At 41.7% G+C, this 27,726-nt stretch overlaps 1 protein-coding gene and 1 long non-coding RNA gene across 3 annotated transcripts; one reads left to right on the top strand and one right to left on the bottom strand.

Moving 5' to 3' along the window:
- The first annotated feature begins 168 nt into the window (after positions 1 to 168).
- Positions 169 to 4,828, top strand: LOC139627042 (uncharacterized). The gene is made up of 2 exons (XR_011692487.1): positions 169 to 2,079; positions 3,051 to 4,828. It is a non-coding gene; the product is annotated as an uncharacterized lncRNA (long non-coding RNA).
- rxrgb (retinoid X receptor, gamma b) lies at positions 4,688 to 27,571 on the bottom strand. Of its 2 annotated transcripts, none has more exons than XM_071487667.1 (10): positions 27,340 to 27,571; positions 12,669 to 12,904; positions 8,931 to 9,075; positions 8,412 to 8,591; positions 8,127 to 8,287; positions 7,224 to 7,353; positions 6,600 to 6,732; positions 6,031 to 6,122; positions 5,641 to 5,746; positions 4,688 to 5,219 (listed from the first exon to the last, which is right to left on the bottom strand). In XM_071487667.1, the coding sequence occupies exons 1-10, from the start codon at positions 27,554 to 27,556 to the stop codon at positions 5,072 to 5,074; spliced, it is 1,548 nt and encodes a 515-aa protein (XP_071343768.1). In that variant the 5' UTR covers positions 27,557 to 27,571; the 3' UTR covers positions 4,688 to 5,071. The 2 variants fall into 2 exon arrangements, with proteins under 2 accessions (XP_071343768.1, XP_071343769.1); XM_071487668.1 differs by lacking the exon at positions 27,340 to 27,571 and adding an exon at positions 21,292 to 21,690.
- Between the last annotated feature and the right edge of the window lie 155 nt (positions 27,572 to 27,726).

Raw genomic sequence — 27,726 nt, 5'->3', positions numbered from 1 at the left:
TTAACTCTTGGACCTCTCAACAATACAAGTAAAGCATCAAAATTCTTCCCTCTCCTCGCCAAGAGCTGTCTCCACGGTGAAGAGTGAAAGCAACCCCATTTTGCTTCATTTCTATCATTATTTTTTTTTCTACTAAAGTTAGCATGTTAACCAACTAGTTAAAGCCAATTTCTTTACAGCCCATCCAGGCTGCCCTAAAGAAGTAGCACTGCTCAGAGAGCGAATTAACCTCTTGTCTCATATACATTAATGGCTTAAGCCCTTAAGAGTAAATTTACACCTGTTAATGCTAACGTTGTTAACGTAACGCTATGTATCATAGATGCATTATTTAAAAAAAAGTTGGCAATGTTCCTAAATATATTTGACATTCCTGCTGTTATGAAGTTACTGTATTGTGGTTAAATAGGAGGTGCATGGTGTATTTTTTAGGCCAACCCGGATGCGGGCATATTAGCATTTCCCCGGTTCCCTCAACAAAAAGCCAATGGGATTTTTACAGGGGCTTTTGGATTATTGCAGAAAATAAGCTCTATGACAAACAAAGATTTATGACACTTACACATTTTGCTCAGTAATGAAATTTTCACAAATGAACACCACTTTTATGATTCTTGAAGCCTAAATACAATTACCAGAAGTAAAAAAGCTAATGTTAGGCTATAAACAAACTGCACCACCGTCACATGACTTCATCACCGCTAAACTTACAACTTGTAGTTTGATTTAGGATTGCTTTTCTGTTTGGCTGAAGCCTGTCCTCTTACCAAGTTAGTAATAGTTTGCAAAAGTGCGCGTGTAAACACAATGAGGCTGTAAAGGCGGGCTGGGGCGCAGATCGGTTTTAGTGTTCGGTGTGATGACGTTTTATGTCCCCGACAATCTCTGTAGTTTCATTTAGCCACTTGTTAGCAACCACCCTTTTTTAAGAAGCATAAATGTTTCAAGAAATCACAACTGGGGTATTTACTGACATATTTTATATCGCAGAATAACACGTGAAAATGTCTTCAGTTTGTGTTAACCATAGACCTTATTTTAGCCACTTAACCAAAAACCCATTGAAATAAACCCATAGGCTTCAGGATGAGGGAACCAGAAGTGCTAAAATGCTTACTGGGTTTTAGGATTGTCACGGTTGTCGTGTATATGAACTGTTATTTAATAAATAATTTAAATTATTTCCCCACATTAGTCAGTAATGCTGTGATGTTTTGGGCAACAAAGCCAGCTCAACTGAAGATGAATCTCTGCTTCTGATAATCAATATGCAAAGCTCTCACCTAAGGTAATTAGGATAAGGGCTATAGACAACAAAACAACAAGCGCTGTTTAAGTTTAGCAAGCTGATGAATTAATACTAATTAAAGCTGAGCAAAGTGCTAACTGGCTGTAAGCTGAACAACTGAAGAGAGTCGGGCCGGAGCTCTCATTAGCAAAGTACCATGGCTGCTACAGTGGGTTCAGTGGCTCCTTTTGATAGCAAGTCATAGCTATATAGCAAGATAGATAGCAAGGATACTGTGAAATTCTGCACCATTTTTTGTAGCGAGCGGTATTCACAGTGAAGAAAAGAAAAAAGCTGTGCTGCTAAGTGGGAGCCCAGACCTATTCCGTTATGAGGAACCTGCTGAGCCCAGACAAACCAGGGAACCATACATAAAATGATCTGGTGAGGCTGTTGACGAATCATTTTCACCTAAACCGAGTGAAATAATACAGGGATGGGTATTTAATACAAGAAACAGGAAACCTGAAGAAAGTAGGGATGAGCTGAGATAGCTGGCAAAGAAATTTAACTTCAGTGATTCTTTGACAGTAATGCTGAGAGACCATTTGGTTTGTGGTATGAATGATGACGGAGGCTGCTGTCAGAGGACAGATTGAAAAAGCACTCAAGTTTGTAAGGCCATGATATGTGTCTTAATTCTGGGGCCACGTCCTTCGAAGTGCGGCTGATAAATGCCTCAAATGTTTCCTAGGCAACAAAGGATCCAACGGGTGGATACTTCACGGCTCCAATGTAGTCCAAGATTCATTGCATGCCAGTGATGAATCACTTTTCAAGAAGAAAATAAGGTAAGGTGGTGCAATTCAAACAGCAGCTGAGGATAAATCGGAAATTCTCTGTGGACCAGACCATTTCATTAGGTTCAGCATTCACGGTTTATGTGGTCTTTGGAGCCAGGCTTCATTGACAACTTCCTATGATAGATGTGGCTCATGAATTGGGACACAGCAATGGAGGAGGCAAATGGACATTGTGTACTTGCATGACAGAAAGAACAGGCTAAGCGATTAGGTCTGTGAACAAGGTGAGTAACAACTGTGCCAAACCTCAGCTGGCCCCAAAAGAGATGCTACAGATTTTCAGGGATGACCACTTGGCTAAAGACTCCAGATTTGCCAACGTGGAGGGCCACAACTGTGTTAGAGTGGCATGCATAAGGGCATGCATAATAAAAATGGAACACAAAGGGTTGTCAAAGGGACAAGTCTAGCGGGACAAGGCTGGATTAAAGCTCTCCAGTTAAACTGGCAACCTGTGCATAGGATAGATGAGAGAAGATCCTCTACAGGAAGTGCCTCTGAGACATGAAACAGTGTTTAAGGGTGAGCTAGAGATGTTGAAAGGCCTCACAGCAAAAATACATGTAGCTTGTGATGCCACATGATGAGCAGAACAGCATCCCAAAAATGCTGTTAATCTTACTCAAATTGGTTAATTCAGTTAATAGTTTCCCCAGTGTTTGCATTCATCAGCTGTCCTCTTAAAAAATATTACCGTCATTTTGGCACATTTTGGTTTCAGTAAAGATGACCCTGCACAAAAGAAGTCAAATGCAAACACTGCAACATAAATGTTCAACGACTAAACGTAACACCACCAATTTGTTAAATTTACGTAAAACACAATCACATTGCCAAATATTAAGAGTGCACAGCTCAATAAAAGAGAGAGCCCAATAAGCGCCAAACTAATAGTTTATTAATTGCAGTCCATGCAAAAGTTCGAAATAATCATGTTACTGATATGAAGTCTTTTTCAGCGTGCTACGGAGGGTGTACAGCAGGGAATCAAAAATGTTGCAGTGTACCTTGACGACATCATCCTGACTGGAAAGGAGGACAAATATCACCTCCAGACACTGGATAAAGTCAAAACCTCCACTGGTGACCGGCATAGGACAGGGCACAGGACAGGACATAGGACATGACTACTGCACCAGCAGATGCCTGTTATGAAAAGGAGCAATACACCTGGTGGTTTGCCAATTAAAAGAGTTGGTCTGATCTCAAAGAAATAGGAGACCGTGAAAGAAACCGTGAAAAGAACTGAAAGCAGTTTCACATTCAAAGTCAGTGTTTTGCAGACGCTGTTGATGGACACAGGACATCAGGGAAGGGTTGGGAGTTTAGACTACTAATCTAACCGACTAACTGTTAATTTATAAACCAGACGTTCAAGAGGTTTTTACCAGAAGACGAATTATCCGCAGAGGTGCTCTCCCCTCCTTTACAAACGGACCCGTGGATTAAAATCGGTAGAAACAGAGAATAAAGCTTTGTTACTTTAAAAATATGTGATTCACCAGTGCTGTACAGCGGTCACAGGACATCAGGGAAGAGTTCGGAGCTAATACTGAAAATCTAACTGCTAATTTATGAACCAGACGTTCTGTTTTTTGGGGGTTTTTTTACCAGCAAATTATCTGCAGAGTGGTCCTTCCTCTAGTCCATATTGGATCAGGGGATTAAAACCGGTAGAAACACCGAATCAAACTGTGCCACTGTAAAAATCTATGATTCTCCACGCTGATCAGCAGACACGTCGTCTTGGAATGGCTGGAAACTGAGACTCCTTACCTTTGTTTCTTTTATAATTTATGAACCAGACCTTCAGGAGGTTTTTCCAGGCACACCATATTTAACTTTAAGGGATGGACAATGTTATGAAGTGACTGTTGGGATCAATAAGGGCCACCAGTGCTATTAGCAGGATTAGGTAGAGTCCTCTATAGTATGTATATAATATAGTGAGAAGAAGTTTTGCCCCATGTTGGTCAATATATGACTACCTCTGATAATGCATAATAATAATTTCATATAATTCATAATTCTTTCACACATGCACTGCATTTTGATGCTTTATTAGCCAGCACTGATACTATTACAGCTGTGGGAAGTGAATATTAGCCAATATATTGGCCCAGCTGATTCATCAATCAGGCTCCAATTATTACTTTTGTGTGTGTGTGTGTGTGTGTGTGTGTGTGTGTGTGTTTGTGTGTGATTACACGATTACAACTTAAAAGGGCATTTGAGGGTTAAGGTTTGGTTTTAGGGTTATGGTTAGACACTTATTTGAGATGGTTAAGGACAGGGTAAGTGGCCATAGAATGCATTCTATCAGTGTCCTCACAGTGAACAATAGACAAGAGAGGGGGAGAGCAAGAGAGAGAGAGAAAAAGTGTGTGTGTGTGTTGTGTGTGTGTGTGTGTGTGTGTGTGGGTCTTGTCATGTTTGCACTCCTTGGGTGCCATCTGGTTGCTAGAGCATGGAACTACCAGAAAGACATAGGAATAGTCTTATCTAATCTATGGGGAATTTTGGGGCCTCAAAATGGCAATAACCTGGATAACAATATATTATATAATATGTAAAAATACGACAATACAAACACACATTTTAGATAAATTTTTAAATAACTTTATTCTGTAAGAATTCTCAAATGTGTTTTAAGAAATGCAGGGATGATTTCTGTTTGTATTCCTTTTTGAATAAAATATTATTCCTTTTCAAATTGCAATGGTTTTCTTTCAAAATGGACACCTGAAATTATCTATTTACAAAATAAATCTGTTAACAGTTGCATTAGAATTCATTATGACAGTGTACTCAGTCCTCTGTTGCACAACCTCAAAATACTTTTTTAAAATTTTAATTACAATGTTTTCCTTGGTACAAAATATGCTGTTTTACAATTTAAATCAAGTCTTTTTTTTTAATTCCATCTTCATATCGCTGACAATGTGGGAGTATATACAGGGGGAAGGAGAGGGGACTAGTGTCATGTGATCTGATGCGGAGCCTCCAGCATCTCCATCAGGAAGGTGTCGATAGGTGTGTCTCCAATCAGCTTGAAGAAGAACAGATGCTCCAGGCACTTGAGGCCAATGGAGCGCAGGGCTGGCAGGCGGAGCAGCAGTTTGGCAAACCTGGGAAAGAGGAAAGTAGTGGCAAATATTGAGGCTTCATCTTTGTCAAACATTATTGCAAGTTCATTTTTAAAGCTAATTTAAAAATTTGTTCAAAAATACTGGCATCATTATGCTTATTGTCAAAACCTAACCTTCATCTTAAGTTAGTTGGCAGTGTGGGCATTTATTTCCCACCACCTGATGTTCTTAGTAAAATCAAAATAATCAACTGAAACCATCACCACCACCATATAAGGGAGAATACCACCAACGTGCATTCTTTCAAATCTAATGTAGTAGTCAAGTCAAAGTGTTTTAGTTATGGAGGAGCTGTGCAGTAATGTAATCTACAATCGTCACTGCTCTGTACAATCCAAAACAGCAATTAAAACAATGGTGTTCAATATTGATTGATCCTGTAATGTAATGCATTTCCTACCTGCCAGGCTGGTCTGGGTATTTCTGTTTTGTATATGACTCCAATGAAGCGTAGACTTTTTCCCTCAACCCCTCAACTTCAGGTGGGTTTGAAAGACCTTTTGCGTCTGAAACAAACACAAATTAATAGTCACACACAACCATTTAGTAATCCCTTCTACATAAGATCGGCCTGTATTTCAACCTATTTGAAGCCAAAATAGAAATTAAAGCCATGGTGTCACAAGGCTACTTTGTATTTTCTGAATAAAAATACATGGGTGCACAGTGAAGTCATATTACGATGCCCCACATTGACCAATACATAAAATTCATCTGTGAATCATTACATTGTGAATAACTGCTTTCTGTGTTATTGCTTTCTGTAAATGTGACATGTGGCCAAACTGACCTGGATTGAACAGGACGATGGCTCGCAGGCAGCCAAGCTCTGTCTTATCCATCTGCATATCTTTCATTTTAGATACCAGTTCTGTCAGGACTCTGCAGGAGATAAAGAGAAGAACAAAAGAGAGTCACAACATGGACTATGAATAAGTTAATCTAAATATATACATTTATATATTCTTCATCGCTTAGTAAACATTTTGCATTTCTCCAGGAGTAAACATTCTGCTTCATTTAAGTGACACTGCAAAACTATGTGAATGAAGGTAACAGCAGCTTCAAGCACTGGCAGGATGTTTCCTACCTGAGACTACAAAGTGACTAAAAAATATCTGGAGTGGTTTGATAGAGCTGTTGGCAAAAGCCGTTGAGTCAACATTTACTCCTTGGACTCTTGTGGAAGTGCATTTCAGCTGCACTTCCACCTTCTAAATAATAGGGATCTGCACTATCAGTAACACAGGACATCTTAGATATTTAATGTAATAAACCCTGTTGTCACTCCGACCAACAGATAAAACACTATAACGGCTGGTGTTAAGCTTTGTAGATGTTGCCTTGTGGGTTACCTACCTATCAAAGATGGAGCCCACTCCAGCACTGTGGGCGCTGCTTCTGTGGACGTGGAGGCCAGTTGCCAACAAGATGCCATCTTTTACTGTGACTGAGCGATGCGAGAATGAAGCGATAAGCAGCTCATTCCAGCCTAGATACAAAAAGAAAACAACTGTAATCTTTCAGTCTATCCCTACCGCACAGTCTCTAATTAAGTCAATAAAGTAAATGATTTGTGACATAATTTCTGAAGATTTCTGGCCTTCCTGCGTTTTTCCTTAAACTAAAATAATTCTTATTGGGTATACTGCGAGATGTCTTGACTTCCTCGTTCAGGCCTGTGTGTGAGATCTTTCACCAGTAGAGGTCAGCCCTGGCACAGCTGCAAACCGCACTGCTGGGACTTGGCAAATAGTCCAGTTATATTTGGTTTCACTGCTCCATTAAACTAGATGGCAAAAATGTGCTCAGCAATGTGGAAGACTTAAATAGACTGAATAGAGTCTGCCCAGAGACGAATAAATACTGGTTTGTAGAAAGGCTTGTTTACAATTAGGAGAGATAACTCTGTGTATCTTTGCATGCACTTTTAAGTATGTCCACGCATGCTTGCTAAATGCATGGGTTTGGATGTGCACCTACCTGCCCGTAGTAAGATGACCTGATCATCGAGCGGGAGTTCAGAGAAGTGCGGGATCCTTTTGGCCCACTCCACCAAGGTGAAGAGCTGCTTGTCTGCTGCTTGGCAGATATTGGTAACAGGGTCGTTCGTCTGAAGAGGGACAAGGGGGTAAAAATGTCAAAACAATGCAGTCAATAACTGTGCTGGTGAGCTCCTTCTAAATTTATTTAACAGCGGTTAGAGCAGGTGCAGCTGCAACTATTTTTGGGTGCTTTGTAAACCGACAAATTCCCCTCAAGGCTTGTGAAAGTTTTAGAAGATAGTCTCCGAATTGATCGCAGAGTTGAGTTACCACTGACACAGTGTCACCTCACAAAGTTTAACATTAAGAGATTCTGGTGGTAGGATTTACTGCAAGGCTGCATGGGATTGTACACGTCAGTATCTACTTCACTGTTAATTTACTTCTCAGAATAAATGTGTCTGATCTCGAAAGGGTTTATATGATCTTACGAGGCTGTTACTAAATGATAAACAACAAAAACAAACTGCAGCTGTCAGCAGCACTGACAATAGCTTGTTTGTAAAATGGAGTTGCAGTAGAGCCTGGATTCAGTCCCATAAACTGCTCAGCTTGTATTATTCATCTTAGATTTGCTTGAGTGGTGGATCTGCTGTATCAGTGTTTGGAGATTCTTTCCCGAATTAATTTTCACTTGGACCGATCACATTCCATCACACTAGCTTCAGGATAGGAAATAACTACTTTGCTTTGCTTGGGTTCAAATGTTTTTTGACCACCACAGATCAAGACAAATATCATCCAGTGGTATCTGTCAGGTAAAACCTCAGCCACATGGTAAAAACAGTGATTAAGAGCTTATGGGTTTGGCCGAATCCAGCTCAGTATCTGTGATTCTTACCGAGTTTCCAGGGCTGCCGTCACTGTACGTCTCTGTTTTGGGCTCCACTGCCAGCTCAGCATCTAGGATCTTGTCCACAGGCATGTCCTCGTTGAAACTGCTGGTAGATTCCACCTCATTCTCCCCCCGTTCCTTCCCACGCTGCCTCTCTTCCTGCACCGCTGTGCAAACGCACACAAACACATTTTTGTGGATGCACCAACATACATGTCCACGGTTATGTATGGTATACTAAAGAAGATGCTCAAACCTATCCCTTATCATCTCACACATGCTGACACGCACCTTCTCTCTTCATGCCCATGGCCAGGCACTTCTGGTAGCGACAGTACTGGCAGCGGTTTCGCTGGCGCTTGTCAATCAGGCACTCCTTGTTGTCTCGGCATGTGTATGTGAGATCTTTACGGACAGTCCTTTTAAAGAAGCCTTTGCATCCCTCACAGCTGTACACACCATAGTGCTTTCCTGCGGACACAAAACCCACAACGTCACTCCTGCTTTGAGCCAGCAATACACCTGCCGGTACTTAAGTAGTCTGGACGGTAAACCTCATTCTGTGGAATCAGGACTGGAAGCATGTTGCCATTTACTACACAATGAAAACACCATTTGTAAATACTGTAACAACAGTAAAATAAAGATCTAAGCAACAGGAAAATAGACTGATAAACCTGACAAAATGCCTGACACATCATCTTGAAACCAATCTGATGTCGTCGTCTTTCCACCACTATTCTGGGAGGCAATGTTTGTGGGCAATGGGAAAGTAAATTTCTTTCCTTCATCCTCACCCTGTAGCATTACCTGAGGAGCGGTCCCCACAAATGGCGCAGATGTGCTTTGACATTCCCCCAGGGCTCGTACACTGGTAGTTGATGTTTCCTAGGTTCTGAAGGCCTGGTGGAGGCTTGATGTCCTCCGAGCTGCTGACACTGTTCATAGAGTTCATCTGAGGATGACAGGAAGACAGAAGAGAGAACAGAGACAAAGAATTGAAGTTTAGGTGGCCAGAACTGGGAAAAAAAACAGAGCAGAGGAGGAAGCAAAGGGGAAATAAGAGTTAAAAGTGTTAGGCAGTCTCATGACACTCTCTCTCTTCCTCTATTTTCTCAGTTTGTTTTCCGCTCACCCATATTATTACTTTCTCCCCACCCACACGCTTTATTGTGAAAGTGTCTCAGGGTGTGATCACATGCTCAGACATTGGGAGGAGCTAAGCCTTCTGTCAGAGGCTTGTCTTACAGGTTTTTTTTTTTTATTTGTTGACAGGGAGAGGCATAGGAGTCACGTGTGCAGAAAGTGCAGTTCCCAGACACAAACAGCAGAGGGGGCTCCTGTGTAGGGTCTTCAAATTTCTGGGGATGAAGGTAATTTTAAGTGTTAAGTGTTAAGATGTTGACGCTTCTTAATTCTGTACAATTTGTTTTATCGGGCTAAATTTTCATTTGGACGAATTGAAAAAGCGTCCCACGTGGTTTTTTTACAAAAATTCACACCTTACTTGGTGACACTGAGGACTCTTACCACAGCATGAGGTCTGGCATTACCTCAAAGATTCCCAAGAGAGAACAAAGTGTGAACAACCAACTGAAGTTAAAATAAGTGAGGCTCTCAGTGTCCGCCACTCAGTAGAGGTAATTAAATCTCTTAAATGAGGGGCAAACCGTGTTCAAAGCCAGGCAAAAAGTCCAGCTTCCTTCGACTTTTACATACGATATCTCTCTCTCTTTCTCTTATCGTCTCCATGCCCTTTGACCCTCTCATGCTGACGAGAGCCAGGTAGGATGCATGCATGTGCTGCTCATTTATGTTTGTTTTGTTGTTTATGTGCAAACATCTGCAATCCAACTGGAAACAACAAGGTTGACCTACATATGCCCCCCTGTCCCATATTTTTGATGCAGTATGACATATAGGAGAGCCTCCTCACAGTCACCTCAGGCTCTTCCTATCATTTATTTACAAAATGCGCTTTCATCTGAATAACCTCTAATGGCAAAGAGGACTCTACGGCTGCGGCTTTACAGCAGAGGAAACTGTACAAGAGATCTTTTTTCTGTCCTTCAGTTTTCCCAGAGCACACTACTTCTCTACACCGTCACCACCCTCTTTGACTGTAGCTGCCCCAAAGGCACACAGACACACTTAAATGAGCATTCAGCCCCCTGCGTATTCACTCATCGGTGAGTCAGTGGTGTATAGCTATTCCTCTTCGGTGCACTCTTCAGTGCAGTTTTCACAAATAATTAATTTTACACATGTATGATTTGAAAAAAGAAGCCTTGCAGTGCATTCGAACAGTTGTTCAGACACACATGCCGTTTCAGACAGACAACATATTGGTGCAAAAAAGGGCTACGAGCACTGTATATGGATTATTGATGCATTATAAATTCTTTATACAACACATGGTATGAAGAACATACTGCATCATACATGTAAGGTTTACTTGGGCCTTTAATGGGCCAGATATGCTTATCCACATTTCGGTAAAAATCTTGAATATTTTAAATTAACTTGTAAAAATCTAAGAAAAACAGATTTTTGCACATTGATTGTTTTAAAGGCACAATCAGTGATACAAATTCAAATAGAGATTAAACAATTAGTCAGTTAATCAATAAGTTGACCAATAGATAATTAATCTGCAACTTTTCTAAAAATAGATTAATGGTGCTGGTTTTATTAGTCTTCCGTGAGTTTAACTAAATACCTTTGGGTTTTAGACTGCTGGTCAGAAAAACAGTTAGGATATGTCAGTTTAGACTTTGGGAGATTGTGGTGTTTTTTTGGTTGTTTTTTTTGGCGGTGGGGGGGGGGGTTCACACACCAAATGATCAATTAATTGAGGAAACAATTGACTGATTAATCAATAATGAAAATGACCCTAAGTTGCAGCCATAAATTCTGAGAAAACAGCCCCCCCCCCCCATGTAAATCTCAAAGCGAAGGATTGGAAGCCTCTCTCAAATTGACTGATAGGTATTTTAAAACATAATTTAATGGTATAAAATCACTGAATATTGAATCTGAGTTAATGTTTTCTGTTGCAACTAAATGAAGCACTGACATAGTCACATTATCAGTAGAAAAATACTAAATTATTTATTATTCACTGGAAGTGAAACTCTTTATCTATATAGTCTATATATAAAGAATATAAAAAACTATATGTAATTATAGCTGTAATTTATATGATCAGAAAATTCTGATTAAGACTTCAAATGGGTTGATAAGAACAAGATCATAGTAGAAAACATGAATATAGATGTGAAAGCATAATATAAAATTAGCTTGTGTTCATTCCTGTCAACCCAGAACTGCTCTTGAACTCCGGTTCACCCATGAAAACAGTATGAGATGTTACATGACACAATGACCTGATGGTGGCTTCTTCACTGGCTGTTGGCGAGTGGTGAAAAGATGGTTACACCACAAAATCATATTAACCCTGACTGTCCCTAAAGGCACAGATCCATACTATGATTGAAGCCACGTATATTATTGTCTGCTGCGCCCTGCAGCACTGGCCTCGATCCAGCCTCTGAAGCACAATATGTGTGTGTGTGTGTGTGTGTGTGTGTGTGTGTGTGTGTTTGTTTCTGTATGTATGGCTGATTATCAAAGCACTGAGCCTTGTGGGGTTTGTAGTTCATTCAATGGACCACTTAAAGAACATACCATTATTAGCGCTCCGTCTCTCTTGCAGTCAATTACGCCAAAGAGTTAAAAGAGCAGTCTTGTAGGTGTTGCTGTTTATTCTTTGTGCAATCTGAAAAGATGCAACCTCACACAGGAGGGAGCTGTGATCTGGTATATCTGGTAAAGATTCTGGTATAATAATCAAAATGGAACTATAAAACGCAAGTGAGACAAGTTAAAAAAATATATAGGAAAATGTCAGGAAATTAGAAGAAAATCAGGAAAAATGGAGGCTGCTCTGTTTCTCTGTCTTTTCTCTTTCTTCCAGTAATCCATTAAAGGGGTAATAGTTGGACTGCCTCTTAAGTCCCCTCGCATGACAGCAGCAACACAGAACTCAGTGATGACCTTTCTGGGGCGAGACGTTTAAAGGTCAGTGGAAGGGTAGGGGAGAAGGCAAAAGCCAAGGTATGCCAAACACATTGGATATGGCTAACCTTCAACCTCCTGACTGCCGTCGGGGATTCCAAGAAGGAAAGGCACATGATCAACCAAAGAAAATAACAGTTTTACACAGATGAACCTTGCCAAAAAACAGTTATTTCAAAGAATATAAACCTCTGCTGATGAGAGTGCAGTGATAAATAGAAGGCCTTGTCTGTTTTTAAACAGAGTCAAGTAAACCAAGGGTAAACCAAGAGGATGACATACAATATTACATCTGAATGCAGTAAAATAAATAAATTGATCATAAATCTTCTTAATTTTAAGCAGAATGGTTATATTTGCATTAAGGGGAAAAACGTTTTAATTTATGCCTCTCTGAAAAAGAAGCTTTTTAAGACAGTGTCCATTGCTGCTGTATACGACTACCATCAAAACAACCACGCATTGTCTCACCTGTGGACTGCTGAGAGGTCCAAAGTTCATGTTGGGCGTAGATGGCAGCGATACAGAGGGTGAGCCCAGTGATGGTGTAATGACGGGGTAGGGTGAGGCCAGGCCGTTCATCGGCGAGCCCAAGGTGGACATGGGGGATGGAAGGGGCCTGGAGGTGCTGATGACTGACGGGTGGCCCACCATGCCTCCCATGGGAGGCGGGTGGGTGTGGGCTGTGCTCATTGGCCCTGTGCAATCTTGAGGAGAAGGAGAGGTGTGTTAGAGAACAAAGCTAAAGGGTGTGCAGTGGTGCAATCAAAGGCAATCCAATACAACAATTATTATGTACAAGTTTTGTTGACGCTGTGTCAGAGACGTAACTTACACAGCATTCATTTGGAGTCACAATTAAGGCAATCTGATAGTCCTCTATTAACTGGCCCTTTAGCTGCTAAATGCTCCCCTACATTCTCCAGCTTGTCACTAACTTTGGCTGCCTGATGTTTGATGCTGAGCAGGTAGCCTCTAGTGGGTTTTTAGAGCTTTTTTGGTAAAAACAGCTGCCTGCTGTGGGTGCAAACAACACTGATGAGAGTATTGGGAGTGAACCAGAACATTCAAGCTGCATGCCGTAAAACCAAAACAATGAATTAAAAGACACAAAAACTCCCTGTAGAGCTCTTAGGGAAACTGCAGAGTTGGGCGATAATTCTCAGTTGGTTTGTTACTACAAGCAACACCTTTCACATAATGCAAAGTCATTTGATCCATTGCGAATATAAAAATACTGACTATAGTAGCTTTAAGATCCCACAAGTAAACACACCACAAAATCACCCTTTGCATTGAGTGGAGCAAAATTCATCTCAGTTATTAGCCTACAAACGTAAAACATAGTGTATGTGGGAAAATGACAGTATAGTAGATAAACACAATTGCATGTGAATGGCCATATGAAAGGATCAAAAGCTTGAGAATATATTGTTGACCGACAGACCAATATGCCTTTATGCAGTCAGTGTTGTGTAAATATGGCTACACCGAGTGAAGTCCGCCGGATTTTGGTCACAGGGTGCTGACTTTGCTTTGCATCGACTGATGTAAACTGACAGGCTGGCATTTACATAGATGACCTACTTAGAGAAGCTGTCAGTCAGCTGGGTAACAGGGTGTGGTGTGTGCCAACCGACATACACATGCAGTATGTACATGCATGGACCAGCATGTGCTGTACACATAATTAATAAATACCTACATACACACGATTTATACATACTGGTTGTCACAGCTTGTTCTGGTGCAGACAGATGCAACAAACAGTACCCCTTTGGGCTAATAACTGGGGTTTTTTTTCCAAGGAAAATGTCACTGATAAAGAGTGACATACCACCATACGCACATGAATGTTTGGATTAGTCTGATTGGCCAGAAAATTCAGAAGCTTCTTGTGTGGCAGTGCACCATCCCCCATCCACCTTTACACACACATACACAGTGTGATGCTGGGCCCAATGCCACTGTTCTTAGTTAAATGTCACATTCCTGTGTTTGTGTGTGTGTGTGTCTTTAAAGGTGGGCACAGGCATGGTACCCTGACACACAGTGAACAGCAACTTTGTTTTGGTTTGTGAAAACATGCATATAAAGGTTTTTCTTTCTTCTTGTCATATCTCAAAACACAACGGAGTGCCAGTAATCACTGTGTTCATGGGACTGATGGCCTTTTTGTGTTGCAGCCCAGCCAACAGGCTACATCCCAAGAGTCACAACTCATCTTGATTAACTTTAGTTTCATTTTCACATTTCCAAAGATGATTTCTGCAAGACAGTTCAATTGGAAAGTAGAAAAGAGTCACTGTGGCCACTCGCAGCCAAATAATACGTTACACTGCAGTGTTACTTCCCTATTTCTGCTGCAGAGTCTAAAAGTGAAAGCTAAATTCTGTACCTTAGGACCTTCAAAGAGCTGCAATATTTAGTCAATTAATCAAGTAGTCATCAATAAGTAGTCATCAGTCGTCATGCCTTTTTTTTGTAATTGTCGTTATTCACTTTTTTAACTGTTACTGAATAAGGATTACACAGTTAAACACACAAAACACTACATTTTCTCATTTCATCCAAGGGAAATGCTAAATGCTGACACTGTGTGAAAAATTTCACTTAATAAAATTCAACACACAACATTCACACATACAAATTCTACTAGCTGTCAGCTCCGCTGAACACAAAGATGTGCTTCTTTTTTTGCCTACTTTTGCCTGTGTTCACAATTTTGGGGCTGTTTCTTCCTGTCAAGTTTGCTGAAGTTCACAGGCTTTTTGAAAGTTGAACACAGCTACTTGCTAAATACTTTGCAATGCTTTTGAAATATTGCTCGGATACTTAACCTCTGGCAGTGATTAAGTGCACACTAGTTTCTTCTCCACTGGATACAAGGAACATAAACCCTAGTTAAAAGAAATGGAAACTCTGAGTAATGAAAGACAGTTGCTTTCAGATGTCAAGGATTTGGGAAATAGAGAGGAATGTCACATTGTCTGCCTGGATAGCACTTTTTGCATGAAGACACACTCTAAAACACACAGCTGGCCATTCAGTCCCTCTCTGTATGCCAAGGAACAGATGTTGTGCAACTTCCTGTTTAGCAGTGAGACTATAGCCTCCACCCCCTTTCTAACTCGCCCACTTTCTCCAGCCCTCCATGAGTGATCCCTGGCAGGCAAATATGTATTGGGGCCTTCCTCTCTCTCCCTCCCACAGCGCTGACTGGATACAACAGAAATACTGCCGTACAGTTTACAAGCAGTCAACTCTTTATACTGTATGCTGTGGACTGTAATGCAATGGAGCAAACAACCTAGATTTAAATTCTACAGTGGCGGGCGTATATTCCCAAACTTTTTGAAGTGTATTTTCATCTAATCAACAAGCTTACGTAATGAATGAGCACAGGATGAGTACAGCATGTACTGTCTCAGTTTGTGCACTGAGCCCTCTCTTTATGTGCATGGCAAATTCCCTTCGTAGCTCATAAAGTTCTATTCTATTCTAGAAGTGCTGAGTAGGAGATATAGTAACAGGGCTGTCGTCACTCCAACCAACATGTTCCCACAGACCTCCAGATCAACATGTATCCAGATGTATAAGATGCCAAGATAAAGGGTGTTATATGAACCTGCCAAACAATTGCTTGTGGTGGACACACAGCAACTTAAAGGCAATTTTTACATCACATTTTGGACATCAAACAAACCTCCAGTATGGGTCATTTAAAACCTCACACTCAAAACACTGCCTAATATGCTTAAAATCAGAACTCAACAATATATATGTTTATTATGTACAGTACTGTAATAATGTATAATGCGCAGTAATGCACACACATCAAAAATGTCAAGGTACTAGGTATTTAGCGATGCTCAGAGGGCCAGATCCTGGCCAGCTGTTCCCCAAACTGTATCTATTTAATGCTGTTAGTAACACTGATTGATCGTATAGTGGTTGTTAAGAAATTCTTGAACTAACTTTCTGTTTTCAGGTTTTCATATGTGTGACTACTTGTTGCTGCTTATTTTACTGTAAAGTGTGTGTGTGTATGTGTGTGCGTGCGTGAATGTTTGCGTGCATGTGTGTGCGCGTGTGTGCGTGTGTGGAAGGAGGCCAAAACGTTCAGCGGAGGAAGCATAAATCGGCCCAGAGCGGCTCAAAGGGACCTATCCTCGAATGACCCGACTCAACCGGCTGTTCCATCTCCATTCTATGTAAATCACCTCCATACAAAGAAGCTTCTGGAATGTGCATCCCTATCACACGTTACACGGCTGAGAGAGGCACATCACTGGAAGGTTGCTGTTAGGCAGGCTAAAAAAACATTCATCATAAGAAACTGCGCTGAATTCACACAGATTTAGCTCCAGTGCTTCCTGTCAGTCTCTGTTTGAGAGCATCTGTTTGAGAGCAAACAAACAGACAGAGCAGCGAAGGGCACCTTTGACCGTTGGCGTCGCAAATCAAAGGTCGCCTGTTGCCAAACTCCTGAACCAAGTTTAAAAGAGTTCCTATCTGCAGCAGCGAACAGTTACACTGATCATTCCCAGAAATCACTGCACCAAGGGAACGTAAAAAACCTTCAAAATGACCCAGCATTGACAAACTTAATGCCATTATGACGGCAGATCATGAAGGCTGAATCTGAATTAGATCTTGTATTGTGTACATGATAACCTGCCATTTCAATAACAATAAATGTGACAATTGCTATTAAAAAAAAACACAAACATTAACATAAATGATATTTTCTTACTTGGACAGAAAGGTAGTTCAAGCCATACTCTAACCTAGTGTTGACTGACAAAAATGTAGATGATTGAAAACTGCAGACTATTCACTACAGCTTCTCATATGAAGGGATAAAAATCTTTGGGTTGTGGACTATTGGTTAGACAAAACAAACAACTTGAAGGTTTTTACTTCCTGGCATTTTATAGAATAAACATTCAGTCAGATTAATCAATAATTTAAATATGGCCCTCCTATAAAAAAAAAAAAATGCAGCATATATAACTCTTCATATACACTGTTAATATTTTTTCACAAATAGCATTTCATATACTGACTAATATGTTTTATACCACAGTGTAAACAAGTAATCAGAAACAGAGCTTTAGTGTAAACTAATTCAGATTCCCTGCTTGCAGAGACCGAAGGCCACATCATCATCGTCATCAACCAGCTACTGTAGCCTTTAGATGATTATTTATTTGTAGGCCAACCACCTTGTGGCAGAGAACAGCCAACACCACAAATATAGCCAAAGATGTATCACACTGATCTGACGATCAACAGGTTTAAAGAAACATCACAGACCAGAAACCCTCTAAATCCCTCACTGTTAATTACTGGGTAGTGGCTGGATGGAGCACTCCACTGTGTGGTAATTCAATAAGAGCATGGCCCACTAACTAATAATATCTCCTGTCCGAAGAGCAGACCAGTGGTGGGTGTGTATGGTGGAGGAGGGGAGTGGGAAGTGAGGGATAAGTGACTGCTGGGGTGGGAGCAACAGATCCACTCCTGAACAACAACGCAAGCCTCACTGTCTACAAGATTAGCCACCACGAGGACGGATCATCAGCGTGTGCAGCGATCTGTTTAATTTCCTTAAAGCCTTTTTTTTTTTTTTTTTTTTGTATGTGTCTGCATGTGTCTGCATATGTACAGCGCGGCTACATGCTCGTATTTGTGGCCGACAGCGCTGTGACCAAATGACAGAGAGCAGAACGCATCCTAAAGTAATCAGACGGACAGCCTGCGGAGCTCATTAGATACAGTGCACATGTAATTAAGAAATCTCTTCACTGCCAATCCGGCTCACTAGCACTGGCCATGAACCCGGACCCACACACACACACGCCCCACGTGCGCATGTCGTCTTTCACATTAAAAGAGAAAAAGCACACAAATTTTCCATGCACACTAGCACAAAACCGCCACCCTTTAAACATTCATTTCATCGCTAAATGAGGTTGATGTCTGATCAATTGTGTCAGTAAATCCTCTTATCCCTGGGTAAGTATCTGCAGCTCAGCAGGCCAGCTGTCAAGAAGGTGGGAGGCCGAGAAGGAGGAGGAGGGGACGGAGCCAGATTGGAAGGAAGGGAGCAATGGATGGATAGACGGATGGATGGGAGGATGGATGGGGGAGGGCACCGTGGCGCTGGCAGGATGCCTCGCCAACGCTCACATGATCCCACCACCACATACGCCTAATCTCTCCGCCTGGCCGAGAACATTAGATCATCAGTTGAGAAAAGCCCGTTTTTTTTTTTTTTTGCACAGCTGTGATTTAGATAGAAATAGTAAATGGTGAGAGAAAATGAAGATATTCTGTTACTGTTACATGAACAACAAACTATCCTTAGCTGCTTCAGGGACACCTGTTCCATTTACTGGCTGCTTTGTTGGAAATAAAAAACTAAAATAAATGTGGCAAGCCCAAAATATCAGTGCTACAGGAATAGCACGTCTGTATCATTCATCTCCTGTTCAAAACTTGAGGAAATAGAAAAATGTTTCTCCCATTTAGCCATACGGCTGTGACAACACAAGCACTTCAGCTAGTGAAGTTCTCTGACCCTAAATTCTGCCCGGCAGTGAACTCTTTAGTGAACTCACATGCACTATCCCTCAAAAAAAAAGAAAAACTTACCCTGCTTCCTTTTTATCTATCCCCCCTTCTGTGCAGTTTAGCTGTAGCATAGCTTTAAACAAACAACAGAAATTGTCAGTCAAGCACCAACAGAACAAACTGTATTTGCTGCGCCTGCCAGTGTAATACTTTTTGCATAGAGGCAGAAGATCGATGAGGAGGCCAGGGCTGAGACAGGGACAAGATAAAGATTGTTTTGCAAGTGATGAAAACAAAATGTTTGGAGCTTAAACAAGAAGAGCTAACACAAGTCTGCTTGCACAGACAGAACAGGCTGAGCAAGCAGTTGTGGAAAACAAATATACAAGTGGACTGAAAGGTCCAATGCAAATCGAAGCATCCACCCATGTGGTTCTGTCTTGATGAGGTAACTCAAATTAGTTCCTGGAAGTAGTCTCTCACTGTTACAAAGGGCTATGGAGAGATGCGTATGTGCTGTCAACACACACAGACACCCACACACACACACACACACACACACACATAATACACACTAAATTGCACATCTCATACTGTGACCTAGTGAGTGTGACCAGGGCGACCTGACCTTTGGACCTGTGACCAGATCCTAGAAAGACAGCCAGACTACATGACCAGCTTGGGAGCGACAGTTAACTTGAGTTTAGACTTGGGATAATGTGGCGTCTGAAGGAAAGAAATCTGAGAAAATTGTTCAACAAAGACGAAGATAGAAAGATAGAAGAAGGCAGAGATGAGGAGGACTAAGAGACAATGACCGAGGTAGTTATGGGAATAATGGTCTGCAGCCACACTAGCAGCAATGTGAGGCTCAAGGGAACATGAACATCTGTACCAAACTTCATTGCAATCCATCCGTCTTAAAAGTTGTGGTGATTTCGCATGTTTTAACCTTTTTAACTTCAAACTGTATATAGGCCTACTGAATTTCATGCTATTGCTTATCACCATCTTCCAAAGCATGTTATTGTTTTTGACAGATTTCCAGATGTGAAAATCAAAGAGTCACGATTTCCTTGAATCAGACATAAAATGGCATTATTTGCTTGTTGCTTGATTTCCCGTTTACTTTCTGTTAAAAAATAGCTCATCTGCAAAGCAGATTTTTACCTCACACTGGTCTGAAATACTGATCTGAAACTGTTGGCTGTCATAGAAATGTATGGTCTGCTTTGAGAATAGGCAGATTAAAGGTAAATTGTGTCCAATGGTGAATGGTATATGCATACAGCGCTTCTACCATACACACACACACACACACATGAATGAAACAGCCATCAAAAGCAATTTGGGGTTCAGTATCTTGCCCATGGACACTCCGACACGTGTACTGGGAGAGCCAGGATCAAACCACCATCCTTCTGAATAGTGGACGACCCGCTCGACCTCCTGAGTCACAGCGATTTGTATTTATTGGCTGAATGACCATATTCATGGTTTTCACTGAGGAGGAACTACAGTTGTAAGCAGGTGTGTCACATGTTTCTCTCAAGGACACAAGAGAAAAGACTCAGTGCTTTACCACCCACACATTACCCATACACACACACACACACTCAGTGAAGGCAGTTAATACGCCTAGGTCAACTACATCAACACCTCCCACACCTCTTCTAACACAGGAAGGAGGAAAAGAAAAATAACTCATCAGAGCGAGCGTTGATGGAAGGATGCAGGGTGACAGACAGCAGACGCAAACACGGAGAGAAAGCAGAATGCAGAGGGCTAACAGGAAGGGACAAGTGTTGAGGGATAAACAGCTAGTGAAGGACGAGGCAATGAGAGCTAGAGGCGTCCTTTTAAGTTGAATGGCATCCCCGCTGACCACATCTGAAACCTCAACTGAGTCACAAGCTCTCGATTGTAACCTGCAACAGCGAGGCCTTGTATCTGACACAACTGATTAAAAAAATCCAGTGATTTTAAAGACAGCACCTGAGGTACTATAGGACAATAAACTCGCGCAATCTGGGCTGACATATAGAATCCCTAGCAAAAATACAGTCCTCCAACCACTAGAAGACATTTATCACAATACAGATCAAACTGTATATTATTCATAAATGCAATTACGTTCCACAGATTAATTTCCCCTGCTAGTTGCATGTTTCCCCCACTGAGAAATAAAATAACTTGGTCAAAGAGTACACAGGGATTATAGGCATTACTGTAATGCATCTGTGCAGGGTTAGTTTTTAGTGCTCAAGCTTCACTCATGTAGAAAATCACAGAGCAACAGTGGTGCAGACAGGTAACATCTTCCACCAATAACAATCCCTGGACTGATTCTGATCAGTGCATTTCCAACACCAGACGCACAGACAAACACACACACACACACACACACACACACACACACACACACACACACACACACACACACACACACAGACAGAGAGAGAGAGAGACACACACACACATACACACACACACAGACAGGAACAAATCTACTCACAGTGACCATAACCTATCTCTCTCGCCGGGCTTCCTCCAGTTACAGGTGATGCCACCGGGTGCCACATGTCTTCAGGTGCTAGTGTGGCACTGGCAGAATGCCAGTCACTTAGGACCAGGACTCAGACGCGAGTGTTGGCTTGGTGACAAGCTAAAAAATGATCCGTATACTCCGGGAACGGAAGGGTCGCCGTAGAGAAGGGTGGCACGGGGGGGGGGCATGAGTGAAGAGCAAAAGAGGCGGAGTCCACCCGCGCCGGTTATAGGATTACCCAGATTATCCTTCCCGAGAGATCAATCCCACAGGAACTGTTTGCTGCCTGACTGCCGCACAAATCAGCTCTTCTACCACCCACTCATCTCATGTCTGTCTCTCTCTCTCTGACTGTTGGTAAAATTATCTGTGCAGGGACACCTGTTGTAGCGGCAGAACAGGGTGACTGGCACGGGGGGGGGAGTCACACTTAAGAGTACAGTACAACCAGAAGTTTCCAATTACGCCCCCTTAAAAGGGATCGAGACTGGAGAGCATGGGAAGACAGTGTGACACTGATGTTGCTTTTGTCTACAGAGGTTTGTAATGTGTCAGTGACATTTCTTCAATTTGTTCCTTTTTTTTCTGAATATTATTCACAGATATGGCCAGAGGCTAAAGAATTCTCTCTTCTATCTCCCTCAAAACCTCAGTAATTCGGCCTCATGCCAAGAAATAGCAGTGCCAGCATGCATCCTTAATTGTACTGTTCTGGCATGTGGAGTTGCCTGTGTCCACATTGTTAGTATGTTTGTGTGTTTAACAAGTGTTATAGCATTCCAGGAAGCCTGGAATTGTCTTTTTCAATGCTCTAGGATGGTAAAGCAAACACACCGCAAAGTGAACATCCAGATGCAAACACTGGCCAAAAATATACCTTAAAGGCAACGAGGAACAATACGTGACAAACCCTCGGGGAATCCAAATAAACTGCAAAATGCATGCAGGGATAGATTTAGTCTTTAATCTGATCCTGCAGCTATCAGGACATGCTTTCAAAAATGGTAGTAAAATGGCTTTAATGAATGAAACAGCACTTAAATCAGCCTGCAAGCAGTAGGAGTTAAGTTTGTTCAACAATAACTCAAGCAGCACGCATTCTTGGCCACGGAAGTATGTCATATCATTATCACCAGAAAATAGCCCCAGCCAATAAACTTGACATTGGCACTGATTTAAGTCTGCAGCTGCTCCTTTTCATTTATCCTGCCATCCTATCACCGTGCCTTGTTTCAAACATTTGCATGGAGAGATAGCACTGAAAACTTGGAAAACCTTCCACACCATATGTGTGCATTTATTTTACTTACAAGACCTAACAGAGTTTGCTTGTGCAGTGCACCTGCATGTGGCTGGATTGAATGTCTATACAGTGCTTGAAGGATAGCCACTAGTAACCAGATCCCCTCAGTGACAGTAACCTGGCAAGAGACTCTAACTTGGTCGGACACAAGAAGAGGAGACGACAGCCAAGGAAAAGAGACACTTGCCTCTCTTTCAGACTTAACAAATCCCACAGGGAGAAGCTAAAATAATACAGTCCTTCTTAAATGCATGCTGTTATAATAGTGAGTCGTGGCCCACATAACAACTGTCAAATTAACCCTGAGAGCCATAATTAGCATTCATAGATGTATCATGGACTGGGAAAACGTGGGGGGAGGATAATGGGTAACCTTAAATTTAGGGTACACTCTGAAATGTTTAATCTGACATTTGAAAAATCACATTGCCATTTTGTCATGAGTGTATACCTGCCTGTCCAAATTGTACATCTTTGAAAAAAAAAATGTTTTTTTCCAAACAGCAATGTGAACACGAGTCGTCTTGGTATGAGACAGGACTAGCAGACTAAAATGGCACTCCGAGAACTCAAAATAGCTTAGTGAGGTTTATAGCATGTTCTTTATATCTCTCAGCGGAGAGGTTTAATGAGATCTTATGTTCTTAGCAGTTACCTGTTGCTGCCATTTGTGCTCCTGTGGGGCACAGAGTGCCTGGTCAGTCAAATCAACTTCAGTTGAGCCATATATTTCCTCTCTTCAATCCCAGTCCTATTAATGGTAATAATGAGCTCGGTGGCGCTTAAACTTTCTAATCATATACTGAGTCTGGGGAGTAGGGCTACAATAAATGACTGTTTTCCTTGTTGAATTTTAAGAAGAAGCAACCAATGGTTTAGTCTATAAAATGTCAGAAAATAGTGAAAACCCCCATCACAGGTTAGTTTCAGCACTATCCGGGTATATCAAAGGACACTGCACTGTGGTGGAAAGTAACTAAATGGATACTGTACGTTTTACTACGTTTATTTCGACCAACTATAACATCAAAGTACTGCTTTCATGTTAATGCAGCAATAATAATGATCCTATAATATGACATCAAAAGGAGCCAGTCTATACAATTACTACTTTTATTTTTGATGCTACTATTTTTAGTTTTTGTTTACTTTTTGAATGGAGGACTTTTCCTCGTAATGGAGTATTTCTCTATCTCAAACTTACCCATAGACTATAATTACATTTTCAATGAGCAACCAATCGTGTTCCCCATCAAAGATTTGTAGCAGTGATGACTGGGAATAATTTTGGTTCTGCAGACACATCAGCACCATGTGCGTGCAGGTACAAATTGTAGCATTTACGGAATTTGCACTCAGATACGCTGTAGGCAGGATATGGAAATGTATTCAGCATTTGACGTAAAACATAGCACATCTTTAGCTACGTCTTACATATGCTGACTTAATTGCAAGCAAACAATGAACAGATCAGATGATTAAAATCAGAGGGATGTGTAATACACAAGTATATGCTCAGTGCATGGAAACTGAGGGTCAGTGTGCATCCATGTGTGATGGGTATGTTGTTATTGCATAATTAGCAAAGAAATAGCTTACTACATCTCATAAGCAAACACGGCTGCAGCCCGTAGGCCTTTCAAGGTTCTCTGCATGATTAAACCTGGAATTAAATCAAGGCTTTGACCTTCTTCACTAATGACTAATTAATGGCAATTAGCCCAGAGAATGGCCTCCTTACGCCCTTTCTTTTCCCTTCATCCTGTTCTCACAATTAGCACCCACTCACACACACTAAAGACAAGCAGAGTCTTTTACACTGCCACACACACTCGATCAAAACTGCCCAGGAATAAGCCCATGGTGCGCATTGTGTGCTAATGAATGTGACGACATTGAAGCTTTGCAGGTCTCAAGCTATAGATTCCTTGAGCAAATACCTGCAGCTTGCCCCACCCTCTCCACCTGTGTGGTTCATTTCACTCTGAAAGAGTGGGTGGGCAATGCTCAGTGCAGGGATCAGCTCTTAGAGAGCAGGTTTTAATGCTGCTGGGACTCCACAGTCAAATTGTAACACCCACATTCTTGAAATCACATGATATCAGGGTCACATTTTGCTGCACAATAAGCTATGCATATAGGAAGTTCTGCATGTTTGCGGGCATGGAAATTCAGGCACGTGATTGGGTGTGTGTGTGCCTGTGTGTGTGTGTGGGTGTGCGTGTGTGCTGGGAGGTGAATCATTGACCTCTGGCAAGTGATGAGAGTTCACATCAACTAGGGTGACCTCTTTCTCCACCTCCCCACCCCCCTCTACCCTACACTTCCCCTTTTATTTAGCTCCCTTCACTCTCCCATCCCGTTCTTCTTTCCGCCACAACTTCCCTGATCGGCGAGCTAAATTAAGTTCTCACTGTCAAAAGTTGGGAGCACAGTAGGTGCTCGTCAGCTTGTCTAGAATCACTTCCACTGACGGAAAAATAAAAAACGCTGAGAGAGAGAAAAAATGCTGACTCTACTTAATGCCGGGGGCAGGCCTGCATCAAACCTGCTGAAACACAACATGTCTGGGAAAAGCTGAATGGATCTCGAAACAATCCGCACATAATCATCGGACTGTTTTTTGACTTCACACTGCATCGCCTTCAATTCACACTCTCGATAGATTTCAAAGGGTGATCATCTCCCATTTGAGAATTGAGTACTGTTTACGGCCCTATTTTCATATCTGTTTGGGTGTGCGGTTTGTTTATGCTAAAATACATCATAAATCATAGTTGTGAGCCAACACTCAGTCAAAAAAGTCAAAAGACTTGGAATGATCCTTCAGTGGTTGTGGCTTTCACTCAGAAACTGTCTTTACTAACAACTTTTTTTTTTTTTTAATGTAATTGCACTGAATATTAATCGTCCTCATCTAGGGTTCAACTGATACTGGTTAACAGCTACCACTCTTAGATGTCATGTGTTCATTGTTCATATTTTCTACACTGTTGACTTAATACTAAAAAATTACAAATATTCAATGCTTAACCCAGGCTGTTATCCACTGTGGGTCAGCATTACTATAGGACCATAATGGGACAAAAAAAACTCCCCACTGAAACCAAGACTGACATTCTTTAAAAAGAGCGGTGTTTAAATGGTAGACTGGAACTTTAAATGACAAATGCGTCAATCACAACCAAAGTTAATAATTTTGGGTTGAAGTCAAATGGGCCAAAAAAATCAAATTTTATGATTTTAAAGCAGTTTTTATGGATCCACAGCCACAGAGAAAAACCATGGGATTATTAGCAGGGGAGAACATGACTGACCAATATCTGATACTTAATAAAAGATCTATAGCAGACAACCATATCTACATAAAACCACAGCGGTGTCCTAATCTGCATAAATCTTGGGATGCCTCTACTGCCTGATCAAAGTGAAGTCTTTAAAGACAGACAACAAAGACTGTGTAGCCCGGGTGGGGGGGGGGTGGGGGGGTGGCTGCTCTGCTACTTCTGTACACTTTGGGCTTCCCTCTACATGCTCTCCCATCCAGATGTCTCGTTCATTCCCCTGGGAGCCACATTCATTATGGAAACAATTTTCAGCCCCTCCAAATGGTGCCGAGATATCTGTGATAACATAAAGAAGCTGTGCGATTTTGTCTTCAAAGACTGATTTTATTTGTTTCCTTGTAATGACACACTATTATCTTCCATTTCCCTCACACAAAAGACAAAGGTTTGGAGGCACATGCCATATTTCTGCTGCAATGGTTTGACAGTGAGTGTATCATTCAGGGAGAAAAAAAACATCACATGATAAATGATGCATGTAGCCTAGTGTGTAACTGAGTGAAGGTTAAAAAGCCCCAGACTCTCTCTCTCTCAACATAGAGGTCTAATCTACAAAGGTCTGGCAGACAAAAACACAGACTTAACACTTATTTGGCAAACTATAAGTAGGCTATGTACAGTATAGTACAGTATGTGCTCCACATGTTGCAAACTCCACAGTGGAAACAGAGCCAGTCCCATTTCCTTGTCTCCGTGGATTTTAGGTTGTCACAAAAAAAAAAACCCTGATAATAGAAAAAGGCCATCAGCTGGGTCAAGGGCAAAGTCACCGAGTGAGACCAGAGTTCAGTTTTACGGAGCAAAATCACATCTTGCTGTCATTCAGCTGAATATAGCCTCAGCGCTGACCAGGGCGCGTCTTACACTAGGCTGCACTCCTGTTTACCACAAAGTAGAAGTTTGTTTATCAGTAGAAATCCGCCATTCCTCAAGGCTGTTACGTGCATCTCTCTCTAGATCTGACGACCATCCCAGACCAATAAATTGTGTTTCTGTCCCAAACAGTTTAGCAAGAGACGCGCGACAAGCGCCATAAATTACATAAGCGCAATTAAAGTGCCAACCTCTGACCTTGCCTGACCGGCGCAACCGCGATCACCTGACTTTTGCAGTGGTCGCAGCTTTCGGTTCAGTTGGCACACTTGCGAAACGATGATTAACAAAGCAGAGCAGCATAACAACCGGATCCATAGACAAGAATCGGTCGTTAAAGTCCGCGAACGCTTTCGCGCACGGCTGGCAGGCTGGAGAGAAGACGCCATGAAACAAATGCACCCCCCCTCTAAGTCAAAACAAAACGCAGCAGCTTCGTGTGGAGCACCACAGTCCGTCTGGGACCTACATAGATCGTTGATGCGTACTTACTGAGGTGTAAATATGGATCATTACTGTCCATAATGTGCGAGTTGTTGCGTCGATTTCCTACAGTCGGTGCCGCTCCACATCCCAGCGCATTCCTCTCCCAGCGCGACTGAACTCTGCAAGGCGGCTCTACGCGGGGGCCCAGCGAGGGAGGGGGGGCGGCAAAACAGGGCTTCTCCCAATGACAACAGTGGTCGATATCAGGATCCAACACGATCATGACGAAACGTTTCTCCTCTCAGTGACACCGTGTTGCAATATTTTCCACAGTAAAATGTTACTTTAATGACAGAAAGAAAAACTATTTTTTTTAATACGGTCTGCCTTTTACTCCTAATCGTTTTTTTTTTTCCCACAAAATCTCCCTCAATACTAATAATAACCGCAGCC

Source organism: Trachinotus anak, unplaced genomic scaffold, assembly GCF_046630095.1.
Source record: "Trachinotus anak isolate AG129_WGS33_773 ecotype Australia unplaced genomic scaffold, CSIRO_AGI_Tana_v1 ptg000010l, whole genome shotgun sequence".
In the NCBI taxonomy this organism is placed as follows: Eukaryota; Metazoa; Chordata; class Actinopteri; order Carangiformes; family Carangidae; genus Trachinotus; species Trachinotus anak.
The sequence above is the reverse complement of the archived record's forward strand: the minus strand, read 5'-3'. Positions and strand labels throughout refer to the sequence as shown.

Coding starts and splice junctions, on each gene's coding strand:
- rxrgb (XM_071487667.1), bottom strand. CDS start 27,556: ATGATCGTGTTGGATCCTGATATCGACCACTGTTGTCATTGGGAGAAG. Junction 6,123..6,599: donor GTGGGCTCCATCTTTGATAG/GTAGGTAACCCA, acceptor TATCTCCTGCAG/AGTCCTGACAGAACTGGTAT. Junction 5,747..6,030: donor CATCGTCCTGTTCAATCCAG/GTCAGTTTGGCC, acceptor TGTTTGTTTCAG/ACGCAAAAGGTCTTTCAAAC.